Here is a 13,143-nt window from a genome sequence, read left to right as displayed (position 1 = left end):
AATAAAAATGAAAACTGTAATCACGTAGCTCTGGGCGCACGTGAACGCCTCCGCGTTTGACTTGCAGCATTGTGTGTAGCTGTTCTTAAAAATCATTTAAATTAAATAATAGTTCTATGCTTCTATGTTACAGTGTTAATTAACATAATTCTGATTATATTTCGCTCATTCAATCAGCCCGAAAACAGACAGTTTATGGGGCGGATCGGGTCAGGCTCATAATGACAGTTTATGGTTCGGGCTCCGGCTGGGTCGGATTTTTTGGGCATGATCTAAGCTCTATTCTCTTTTGGTGAAGCTGTTATATTAATACCATTTTAACGGGCATTAAATTGTTGTTTTTGTCCATTATTTTGTTTTATATATACATATTTCTTTTGAGTGTGGCTTGGTTTGTTAAATTTCATCCCCAGACGCGTTTTTCCGCTTTTTTCCGCTTTTTTCAGTATTACAAGTTTTAGTAATTTTCTTTGGTTGTGTGGAGAATTTCGTTTTATTTTTTTGAAATTCGTTAGATTATATTTTTGTCAACATTTTGGGTTTATTTTCGTTTGTTATTTTTTGTTATTTTTCTAATAATAATAGTAAATGCATAATTGATTTCCTTTTTTTGACGGGCGAATAATAAAAAGTAACGGGATAGTTACTTTTACTGGTAACTAATTACTTTTATAGTGGAGTAACTCCGTTAGTAACTCAGTTACTTTTTTGGAGAAGTAAAGAGTAACTATAACTAATTACTTTTTCAAAGTAACGTGCCCAACACTGTTTATATATAAGGAGAATACAGTCCTCTAATAATCCTGACTAACCAGTAATTATTATTTCAGCGCAGCTGATGCTGCGAATATCCTTAAACAGTTTTAGTCCTGCCCTTTTTCATTTCGTCTAAAAATAATTTAAATACTGAAAATATCAAGTGTTAATTTGATTTTATTTACTTAGATTTTCGTTTCTGAAGAAGAGACGTCAGTTATTTTATACTAGAGCTTATAGATAGGGCTTGCCTTGCATAGTCAGGGCGCATTCCAAATGCACTCCTGCCATCAACGCTAAGCATAGTTTCGTTTGGAGAGAAATGCTACAACACCGATGCAGTTGAAATTCTATTCTTTTTCAGTAAATGAAGCAACATCACAGATTACTAATCATGAGAGAAAATATAGACTTTGGGACACTGGATTGTAAAAATGGATGCCTTACCCGTTGAAAGTCTTGCTCACTCTTGAAACCTTGCGCTGCGTTCCAAGTAGCTGCCCGCAGATGTGCCGGATTAAAATCGGCACGGCCAAATAAGAAAATCGGCCGATGCCGATTGATAAAAAAATAACAAAAATCGGCCGATTAAATCGGCTGGCCGATCGATCGGTCGGCCTCTAATATATATATATATATATATATATATATATAATATAATCCAAGTTTCTCTGTTTCTATGGTTTCTATGGCTTGACAAGTTGCAGGCATCTGTGATTTATATGCTCAGCAGCAATATACTTTTACTGTTTAATTAATATGGATTAGGTTGACATTAACTCATGGTAATGTTATGTAAATGACAGAATTGTTCTGTGGTCTTAGACTGAAAGCCTCTTGTTGCGAGGGGAGATAATTTTTGGTTTGGCCTCAAAGCTGTTTCCCAGCCACAAGCTCTTCACCAGGGATCAATCCATTATTTACTGCTTCTTACAGCAAGGATGCTCCACTGATCCATTAAAGAGTGCAGTGCTAACACAGCCCCATCTGATATCACTAATGAGCTCACTTCATTAACAAAGAAAGGGACCTAATTAGTGAAATCAGGTGTCTAGTGTGTGGTTATGGTGTGTGTGGTTATTTAGTCTGTGCACTGTTTTCATTCAGTTATTGTGTGGGTAAATGTATGGTAATTGGTATTTTATAAGGTATTGTTTTATATTCTTTAGAAAATAAACATACAGATCCTAAATTATTCCAATACAGTGTAGGGGAAGTATATTAGGACACTTTTTAATTTCTTACTTACTGATTAACCTCCCAACCTCACATTTTTCTTCCTGAAGCTTATCATACTTGAGGGAGTTTTTGAAGAAACTGCATATATAGTGTGATGAGATTAGTTTGTTTAATTATTAGGGATTTAACAGTATATACAGTGTATTTGCACCGTTGTGGTGTGGGGGTCATGGTGCACACAAATACACAGAGAATTCATGGTGCATGCTATTAGGGCAAGAACTGTAATTGCATTCCACTTGGAAACCTTAAAGTACCATTAAGGATTATATTTTCAGTAGTAAATGATAAAATGATCAGGATGTATCAGCAGATTTTAGGAAACATGCTAAGTTAAAGCACTGGCAGCTCTTGTCATCAGCGCTCTAGCCAGTACTTTCCTATTTAGACTGTTCAGTGTGTCACTGTGTATGTGTTTGTTTTGACCTCTGACTCTGACGCCTGCAAATACCCAACAGTAAGTGATGCTGCAGCATGGAAGCTAGTAAGCGGGCTGATTAAGCTGAAACCTTAACTGCTACACAGCCTAAAAATCCTCGGCATGTCTCAAAAAAGCTCAGTGACCAAAGAAGGAATAAAACAAGAGTAAATATTGGCAGTGAGTTTGAAAGTTTCTCTACCTCTCCTACCAGCAGCACCTGCTCCGTCATCACTGGCTTTGCTTGACAGCAGTCAGGGCATGTCATAAGTAGGCTACTGAACTATAGATGGATATCTTATCTGCTAAACTAAACAGTAAATTACTAGGACTTGTAAAGTAGTAACTCCAGCTCTAGGGTGTGTGTTTTTGGAGCAGTGGGATTTTTCTGGTATAATAGGCTTGGCTTAGGCTAACGCAGCTAGCGGTGCAAGCTAGGTTAGCTTACTACGAATAAAGTTAACATGAGCTGGTTAAATGTGCATGGTATTGTGATAACTGTAGTGCAGGAATGCCAGTACTGGAGATTTACCCCCTTAGTATAAAAAACTGCGCACGGCTCAGCTTGATTTAAGGCGTCAGTAGGTGTTTGCTATTGTAAAGACAGGAAACATCTTGTGCATCTCGAAACGCACACAAGTATGTACTAATTCTTATGACTTTGGCTTATTGCTATTGTAATGGTGCAGCTGTTTTGTGATTCTCAGCAAAGGAAACTGACATTGTGAAGGTGTGCAAGCAGATCATTTTTGGGAATAGAAATGTTTTATTATTTAGTATTCTGTTTATTGTTGGTGAAAAAGTTGAGTTTGAGCTCTGCTGCTTGTCCTTGTCTGTGTGTAACAATCGGCAGTTAGAGTTAGAAATCAGATAGACAACACTTGACTTTTTATGCAATCATAACAGTATGATTGAGTACAACACTGTCCTCTAGTGGTCGCAGTTTAAACACAAAACAAAATAAACACTTATAAAATCTTTACATATAAACTAATAAAAACTAAATAAAAATCTACTATTACAAAATGTTTCAATACTTCCAATACATTAATATTACTTAGTGGACAAGGCCTGTGTTTTGTTGTAGTTGGACAGTATGTTTGGAGGAGTGTGGAAATACATTGTTCAATTTGACATTTACACTTCACTGCTTAATTAACACACTATGGACTGTGTTAACCACATTTTTCCCTGTTATATTTAAACATTGATAGCATCTTGATATTAATAGTTTTTGGAATTACACTAGTATCAACAAAACTGCAAAAATCTGCTGCTTTTAAATGCTCATCTGAAGTAAATTGATGAAAGACGACAGTCATTTATCAAGAAATATGTTAGGTCTGTGTCTGTGTTAGATGATGCGTAATATTTTGGGAAAATAATTGCTTCATGTATAATGAGCCTCAATTTAGTGGGTGTAATGCTTGTGGTTACTTTTAGTTGAAACACAAGTTTACATCATTCTTTCTGTACATACATATATACACATGTTGACTCTTAGAGAGCTGGAAAAAATACTTTACTGTCTGCATTTTTTTGGTTTGAACCACAGAATGTAAGTACATGTGTTCTGAGGTTTGTGGAAATAAAAACAAAAGTATCTCACAAGAACACTTTAAATAACACACCACATTTTGTGCAGTAAAACATGTAAATGGTTAAGTGGGTTGTAAACTGAGCCATGAGAATACCATAGTAGCAATAATTAGCCTTTGTGAAAGTACATTTGTAAAAGAATATTTGCAATACTTTTTTTTTTTTTTTTTTTTTACATATTATGAAGCCGTTTGTCCCATGTCATTCTTTAGATGCAATCATGATTAACAGGTGATCTATACAAGCCTCCAAGCATGTCACTAACTTTAAATGCATCTGTTCCAAGACCAAATTCTTCACTTGTGTGTGTTAAATGTGCTAATTATTTGCTATGATAAAGATGTTAATTAGTACTGCATTATGTGAAGATTTTTTAAAATTAAATTGACCATTTACAGTTTTTAGTAATTTAATGTTGAGTAGTGTTAGCAGGGTTTGTACGGTCATGAAAAACCTGAAAAAGTAATGGAATTTAAAAAATAGTAAAAATACCCAGAAAGTTTTGGAAAAGTCATGAAAGTTTGGTCTACAAACCTTCTATTTATCGACAGGGAAAATCTATTTTAAGCTAACAAATACGTCTTCTCAGAGTTAATTCAGTAAATTTGCCAGGATGAGGAACTGACACACATTTTATTATTAAAGATTGTGTCAATATTTTATCTGATTAATTTTAGACCTACTATAATAAATTTTAATAACAGTTTTGGTTGATTTTTTGGTTTTATTGTCTATGTCTGCACTGATGTTTTCAAAATCTTATGGTCGTGAAAATTAGCATGAAAGCATGAAAAAGTCATGAAAAAATCGTGGAAATGTATTGGTTAAAAAGTGTATGAACCCTGTTTTAGTAGTTAAGTGTTTTTTTTTTTTCCAGTGGTGTAGCTGTTAATCATTTTGCAGCTTTATTTTAATAAAGATAAAATGTGTCACCCTAGTGTTTTATTATTACTTAAGTCACAGGATATAAACTTAATGGTAACTCACATTATAGAGAGTGTAACTGTAGTTTAGAGTAAATGTCTGACTATATTTTGAAATGTAAAAGTAAATATTTAATGTATTACTATTATTATTATGCTGTGTGGTGATCCAATGTGGTGTAGTGGGGATCGGTCTGCTACTACCCAAAAACCCTGGATTGATAGTGGAAGAAATAAAGTACAGCACAATATGGCTCCAACAACTAATCAATTAAAATCAATTATTAAAGTAGTTGGCAACTAATTTAATAAACGAATAGTTGGGTCTACATTTTTATGCACATATGTACAGTTGCTACCCCCTTGTGTAGGGCTTCTGAAAGATGCTAGAATGTGTTCTGGCCTACATTTCAGCATTTTAGGGTTCATAGAAAAATAAAAAATGTTTGAGTATGATGTAATTTAGTATTTAAATGGTTATGTTAAAAAAAGGGAATTTAGGCAAGTCTTATTGTACAGCATAGTTTAGGACAAGGAAGAATATCGTTATAATAAGGCTGCAGTACAGGTATTAGACATAAAACATAGTATTATGTAACCCCTATTTCCTATAGAGTAAGTGCAAGATTGTTATGTAATATATCTCATTCAGAGTTCAGATGATGATATACGCCTCCACTCTCTTCTTTTCACACATTCTCTTTTACATATGGAAAACAGCAGCTGGAGTTGAAATCCTGGCTGCAGGAGTGTGATTTTGTGCTTGATTACTATGTTTAAAAGGAGCCTGTGGCTTTTCACAGTATGTTTGCGTAATGCTCAGTTGCTTAAACATTATTTTATTATTTTTTTCTATCCTAGTGTGAATAACCATGACGACAGACCCGAGCTCAGAGCCAGAGGCCAAGCAGGAGCAGCCGGGGGCCGGTGCGGCTCCGCCCCACACAGCCCCGCCCCTGGAAGAACAGCTTCCTCCTGCCGCCGCCCACAGCACGCCGGTTAGAAAAGAACAGGTACTAGTCTGATTCCTGGATTAGTTTACATTGCAGCAGTATTGTGATTATTTGGAAGAAAGAAAAGCACACTGACTCACACCCCCCGGTCTACATTTGAAGTGGGGCTGCTCAAACCGCAGCCTGAAATATATTTCACACAATTATTTTCAATTGTGTTTTATAGTAAGGTAAGGAGTGCCAACCAAGATCCCACTACTGAAATTTTTACTAAGAAAATCACATTTTTCAACACACTAAAATGATGAAATACAATGTTACTTGAAAGACACTTCTTATCTAGTAAATTGTGAATCGTAACTTTGTGCAGCCAAATTTGTTCAACCTAATTTTGAGATTAACACTACGTGTCCACTACCATGTAAGCCTTAAATATTTAGTGCAGTTTTCTCAGAACCCACAGAATCCCAAGGTAGTTATACTTTTATTAGTTTTAGTTACTTAGGACATTAAAATATTTGTATATTAAAAGCCCAATGTCTGCTCTTAATAATATAAAGTTAGTTTAACTGTAAAATAGTGTAATAGTATTATGCTAGTATATTATTATTGTGGCACACAGTCTCAAAGCTCCTTTGGGACCCCAGAAGCAGGAAAAAGCATTTTCTATAGTGACACTTTAAAATATTATCGTTTATCGGAAAAAATTTGGGGACAATATATCGCTCTGAAAATTTTGTTATCGTGACGGGCCAATCTATAAGACACAGCAATGCATGTTCAAGCTGTCATGCGACCTGTCAATCAACTTGCCCACAGCTGTCAATCACCACATCACCACACCCCTTTAAATATCACAAAATAACTCCTATAAAACACATTAACTGTAAAAAAAAAAAAAAAAAAACACTGAGGGTTATTAACATAGATTAGATTAAAAAATTGTCACTGTCATCTTCCAATCAATTGAATAGAAATAGGCGGGGTAAAGAGTTGTACTGGAGCCAGCCACCAGAGGACATAATAGATGTAGTAGCTTCACTTTTCGACCACTGTCTTCCTGTCCACACTTCCTGTCCACACGCAGAAAAAGTTCAATTCAAATTTATTCAGATAAATACGGCTGCCATGAGGCTTGTGAAAGTGCTGATGTTAAGCTGTCAATACAAAACATAAATGAATGTACCTGTGATTTGATGTGTAATCATTTAAATTCAGTTTATAAAAGTCAGATAATTGTAGTTTTAAATTGCCAATTTCAGACAGGTAAATATAAGTAAGCTAACTATAACTAAATATGAATTTAACTGTCTGAATTCTGTTTAACATTCTTAGTAAAGCAGGGTCTGTGACTTATTACCAGCACCACATCATCAGTCTGTTAGAGAGTGTGTTGGAAGGTTCGTGATGTTTGGAAGATTAAACTGTTTTTCTTTGTTTTCTCTCTGTTTGCTAGAACGGGGAGAGAGAGGCGGGAGGTGTCCCACAGGGGAAGCCGGATCAGCAGGTGGCTGAGGACGACCTCACCTCCCACAGGTCCTCCTCCAGCAAGCTCTCCAGGTCTCCAGTTAAGGTGCCCAAGAAACCCAAAAACATGCAGTGCAAAGTCACGCTCCTAGACGGCTCGGACTACACGTGTGTGGTGGAGGTGAGTGCAGCAGCGCTTATTGTTTGTTGTTTGAAATTGTTAAATGTTAAAAGTGATAAGTAGTGAATTGTTGGTTTTATTACAGCTCAAACTCCTCCAGACTAATGTTTCAGTCTGACCATCCTTGATGTCATCAGAGCATTGCTGATTCCATTACCACAGTGCTTAATAGACCATTACTTTCACGATTTCTTGCTTTGTCCCTTTCATACAACAGTTCAACACGTGGTTCAGTTAACAAATGGGAATTAAGTTGTGCCAACATCCTAATAGACATCCTAATATTAAGCCTCATTATTTAAGAAATTGTATTTCTAGCTCCTGGGCTACGTCAGTTGTTGCGCTGCACTTACAATGCTCTGTCGCATTAACGCACAGCAATGTATCCCACTCGTTTTCAATGGGACGCGTTGGCTCCATCAGACGCATAACTGCCGATAACTCGACAGAACACCGGTCAAAGGGGGCACCGTTTACATGGGATTTTATGATAAAAAGCTGACTCTGGGGCTTTGACGTGGTGAAACTGCCCAAGCATCGAATTACCAAGTCTGAGGTAAGAGTTTAGTAGCATTAGCTTAGCTGAAACATTATTAAAGCCTGTAAACGTTATCAATATCAGTGACCGGCGCCGCTCTGCCACAAGTGGGGTAGGGATTGCGGGGGACCGAAGAGCCACTCAGCCTCGGGGAGGCACTACAATGCTCGCCTGGGGTGGGGGAGGCAGGTCATGTCCTCTGCTGCAGTCCTGTTAGCCAATCAGAGGAGATATGCATGTATGAATATTCATGAGCAAGAGCCGAAAACCTGCCTTTTTTTAGAGACCACTAATCGAGTGATCTAAAGCAGGTTTTTACAGAAACACTGGAGCACTCTTTTTTTTGTTGTTGCAAAAAACGGCTAACATGGCATTCATTCATACTAGAGACCACAACTAGACATTTTAAAATGAATTAAAAAAATGATGAAATGAGTGCTTTTGTTTGCCTATATGCTGCTTACTAGACAGTGTTATGAAGCCCAAGCAAACATTTCTTTTTATAAATGAAAATGTATGTTTGTTAGTTTATAGGAAATAAAGTTTGTATAAAACCATGTTCCCGTTTGTTAAAACGATTTAATTGGATGATGGCATGTAATGCCTTTGTAATGCAACCAGTTAGAGGGACCAGTGCATTCATGTGCGTTGACGTGAGGGAGCAGTGTAAATACAGCGTTACAGTACAGTTTTTCAGGCTTCAAGCCACCCCTGAAAGAAACCCGTAATGCATGTATTTCTAGACAGGCTGACAGATACAGAACTGGCATCTGAAGTAAAAGCAACATGTGATCTCACATAGTACATTAGTATTACAGGACTGTGCACAAATATGACTTGAACAATGCAGTATTATGCTTTCTTCTAAAGCTCTGTCCTGTCTGCTTCCCCGGAGTTGCATAGTGCAGTTTCTGCTGTGTTCATCCAGATTAGTAATGTTTTTTTTCTGTTTTTAAAGTTATTTATACAAATGCTGTATGTAGCAAAAGTGTTGCTTCTAATTAAACTCAAGCAACTTAAGCCTAACATTTGATTTATTGATGCTGGTTTTCTGCAGTGATTCTCCAAGCTTCTTACCTGTTGCCTTCTTTGAGGCATCCATGTTAGTGTCACAATCATGAGATTAGCCCCCCTAACCCCTAATATCCCTGAGGACCAGTTTGAGAACCACATTTTTTTTTTGCTTATGCATACGGCTCTGCTAATGAGTGTTCATTAAAATACTAAATATATTCACATTCCCCAGGCTTATTTACTCTTTATTAATAGTGATATGTGAAAGCCCATCATCTAAAATGGCATGAAGATGTGGTGAGGAAAGTCTTAATACATTAACTGGCTCATTCTGCACACTGTGTTCTCACAGTGTGAGTGGTGAGATTGAACTGATTTGGATGAGCCAATATTTTGACAGCTTAAAATGGATTTATCATGGGCTGTGTTTTGTGAAGTGGGAATCAAAACAAATTAGTAATTAGAGGTTTGCTGACAACTGTGTAAAAATGTTATTTGCTGTAGAGGGATTCCTCTATCTGAGAATGCCGAGTACCCTCCCTCACTGTCCGGAAAATGACCTCAGCTTCCTCACAGGATTTTCCATCCAACTGGTTTTGTAGGCTTGAGCCCCATTCGTCAGTCTGCATAAATCTGTCGATTTATACGTTTACTGCACTGCTGTCTGAGCAGGACAATGCTGAGCTCTGAGCGACCCCCGCCAAGAACTGGAAACCAATCTACTCAGAGCAGTTTTAGCCTCTGGCACTGGATTTAGCCAGATTAGTATTTACATCCGAGTAGAAAGATGATTAAGCATTGCACACTGCATGGTGTGTGCATTTGTGTGTGTGTGTGTGTGTGTGTGTGTGTGTGTTCAGGCTTGCAATATTCCCACTGTCAAAAGATTGTTTCATCATTTGTTTTAGAATTTCCGGTCAGTTTATATAAAATTATTTTGGTCATACCATATTTAAAGTGCATTAAATGCAGTCAAATTAATTGCAGTCTGAAGTAGCTACTGCTGTGGATACTGATTATAAAGTAGCTAGCTATGCTAACCCAACAGTCAAACAGCCTTTTTAACATTTTTTGCAGCCATTTCCAGCATATGTGGGGGCAGCACATAGCTAGCTAACTATATATCCAACATCTTCCAAAGAAGAGAAGCTGCATTTGTGGTTGAAGGGGTTAAACTTTAAAACATTCACCCAAACATCTGTACGTCTGCTATGTCTGTTCTGTGAAGGGATTTTTTTTTACTTCAAAGCTCCAGTGAAACAAATGAATCAGGTGCTGTAAGTCTGTCAGAAATGTTCATTTCAAGTCAAGTCTCAAGTCTTTGGTCAAGAGTTCAAGTCATGTCTGATGTTAGAGTAAAACTGCCACTTTGATCTTATGTAATCCAACAAATAATTTGTTAGCCAGTCAGACAATGCTAGGATGGCCTTAAACATGCTGGACTTGTATTATTTGTAGTATTTGTACTCTGTCTTGTTCAGCACTTAATATGAAATTTTATTTTTTTGGCCTGGATCGAGTCCAAATACCATTTTAAATCGTTTTTTAAATTTGAATCATCACCAGTGTGTGTTGACTTTGTTACAGCATCAGCTCAGGGGTTAACTGTAGTAAATTCGGTTTGACTCTGTGCCAAAATGTGCAAACAGATGAGCCCTGGTACTGTAATTTGATGGAAAGCCAAATGGTTTTCGTAATAAAATACCTGAACTGGACATTTATTGTTGAAATGTTAAAATTCCTGTACCAACTGGGAATCCAGTGGAGAAATCAGCCTTTCTCCTGGTCCTTTACACTGCTTTTTATGCGTATTGACAGAGGTCTAAGATGCTTGTTTTTGGTTAATGAGTAGATTAGTATTTCTCTGTCACAGGAGCCAAATACAGGACAGACAAGGGCGGATACAGAATTTATTTATTTTTTATTATATGGGGACTTTAACAGATAAGAGTAGTCAAAGGCAGGCAAAGCAAGAAGCAAAATGGGAGCATGAATGAACAACATACCATAGTGATGCAGTCAGGAAGTCATAAACAGGTAATCCAAAACAGAGCAAAAGGGCAAGGCAAACTAATGGTCAATATAAAAAAAAGGATCAGAACCGAAAGAAGCTTACAAATAAAGGGCTAAGCTAAAGAGTAGTCAAAAAGACAAAAAGAGTCAGCAAAAAAAAGGTTAAAACACAAAAGAAACGCTAGGCGAAAGAGCTATGTAAAATAGGTTCAATACTAGGCAAGAGAGTCAGAGTGAGAACCATTTATAGTATTGAGTCCAGGTGTGTACAATCAGTAAGATGGTGAACCAGAAGACAGATGTATCATGTGATCCGTCATGTCCGGAGAGTTGAGTGCAGGTGTATTATGGGAAATGGAGTTTGTTTCTGGAGCGTTAGAGTCTGTGGCAGGCAGACAGACAGTAACAGGACTGATGGTCTTTGTGTCACAGATTTTGATAACATGGCAGATAGTTTTGGCTTCATTTCTATATAATATAAGGACATGGAACCACAGTGTCCATGCTTTCTACAGTCGTTGTTTGATCCTTTAAATCCTTATCCTACATTATGTTTGCTTTTTTAGCTTCAGTTGCAGCATGAAATCGTTTTTTTGTGTTCTGAGACGTGGATGCCTTTAATGAATGTGATTCTAGTTAGAGAAATTAAATCCAATTTATCGAATGTTCTAATGATTCAGTCCAACTCAAGTTGAGGTGCAGACATAATTTATTAAAGGTGCTCTGGTCATTTTGATGCAGAGGGGAAAATTAATTTAAGAGAGAAAGAATTTCATATCACCTGACAAGTGAGAGGTAATCCTGCTAACCATGTCTTAATGAGGTCCTGAACCAGCTGTGGATGAAATGAGTATAATCAATACAGTATTAACCGTGTCTACTATTGGCTTACGGTAAAGACATAATGTGAGTGTTAAACATTATTGACATGTTCAGTGATTTGTTGTACATCTCATTGAGCAGCTAATTAACAAGCCCTTCCTGAGTTGAATTGTAAAGCTAAACAATACCTGTACAAGGTAATACAAAGTAAAGGTAAAAAAAAAATAGATTAAAAACTACCCTGGGCCAGACAGAATGATTCCTCAAGAACAGTGCGGAGGACATGGACACTGTTTGGATATAGAACGGTGGATATTCATCTGTTTTTTTTATATTTTTACTCTTTTATTGCAGTAGAGACAGCGTGTGGTTGGGATATGTCTGAAAAACATCACCTATGTAAGCTCAAAAACCCTCTTTGAACCCTTCTCAAGAATAAATGAGTGATTACCGATAAGGGATCATATCATCAGGGCTTTGAGACATTGGTAAACTTGTTCAGGATCATTGTTCTTGATATTGTTATCTGTGCTTGCAGTGTCTGGAATGAGTCATTAGTTAGTTAGCTGCGACAGAAATGCATGGAAATGTAGCTTTACATTTTTTTTTGTTCCTAATTTTTACCCAGTAAACCAGTTTTTTTTTTTTTTTCTTCCTTTACTATTTGGCAGTGCATTTTTAGGGATATATATGCACTGTATACACTTTAGGGACTGAGGCAGAGAGCTGTCTGGGAGCCGTCAAGCAGCAGGATTAATTACATTTTTTATGTTCTACTCTCACAAAATAAATAACATAAAAGGCCCTTTATTAGCGATCTACAGGCATGTCGTCAACCATTCTTCATGCAGCTGTATTGAGGGTGTGTCAATGCGTCTTTGGTATCATAAGGATGCAAAAAATATGCCTTGCTCTGCTCAAAATGCACAAAAGGCATGTACTAATTATTTTAGTTAATCATGCGCGTCATTTACAGGAACAGCTGTGTTATTTTATTGTGTATATTGTTTAAAGGTCTTATTCTGTTAAAATCCATTTTTGTCTTGTTCTTTGTTAAATACTATAGGTCCCCCCGAGTTGTATATGCATGCTGCATATGAAACTAGGTGTTCTCTACTACAGTCTACATATTTGTCTTTACCACGATCTTAATTTAATCTGCATGTGACTTGATTTGCTTGTCCGAGGTAAATTCATGATTAGAGTAGAGGGACACTACC

The 13,143-nt window shown here is 36.9% G+C and overlaps 1 protein-coding gene across 18 annotated transcripts in view; it reads left to right on the top strand.

Moving 5' to 3' along the window:
- Window positions 1–13,143, top strand: part of epb41l3a (erythrocyte membrane protein band 4.1-like 3a) — a 146,769-nt gene that overhangs the window by 80,734 nt on the left and 52,892 nt on the right. For 17 of the 18 annotated variants that reach the window (XM_049480012.1, XM_049480021.1, XM_049480019.1 and 14 more), the window contains exons 2-3: window positions 5,797–5,948; window positions 7,345–7,536. In XM_049480012.1, the coding sequence (XP_049335969.1) occupies window positions 5,808–5,948; window positions 7,345–7,536 (333 nt within the window). In that variant the 5' untranslated portion in view covers window positions 5,797–5,807. The remainder of the gene's footprint in view (window positions 1–5,796; window positions 5,949–7,344; window positions 7,537–13,143) is intronic. The other variant, XM_049480022.1, reaches the window with a different exon arrangement.

This window comes from Astyanax mexicanus, chromosome 6, assembly GCF_023375975.1.
Source record: "Astyanax mexicanus isolate ESR-SI-001 chromosome 6, AstMex3_surface, whole genome shotgun sequence".
Lineage (NCBI taxonomy): Eukaryota > Metazoa > Chordata > Actinopteri > Characiformes > Acestrorhamphidae > Astyanax > Astyanax mexicanus.
The sequence above is the reverse complement of the archived record's forward strand: the minus strand, read 5'-3'. Positions and strand labels throughout refer to the sequence as shown.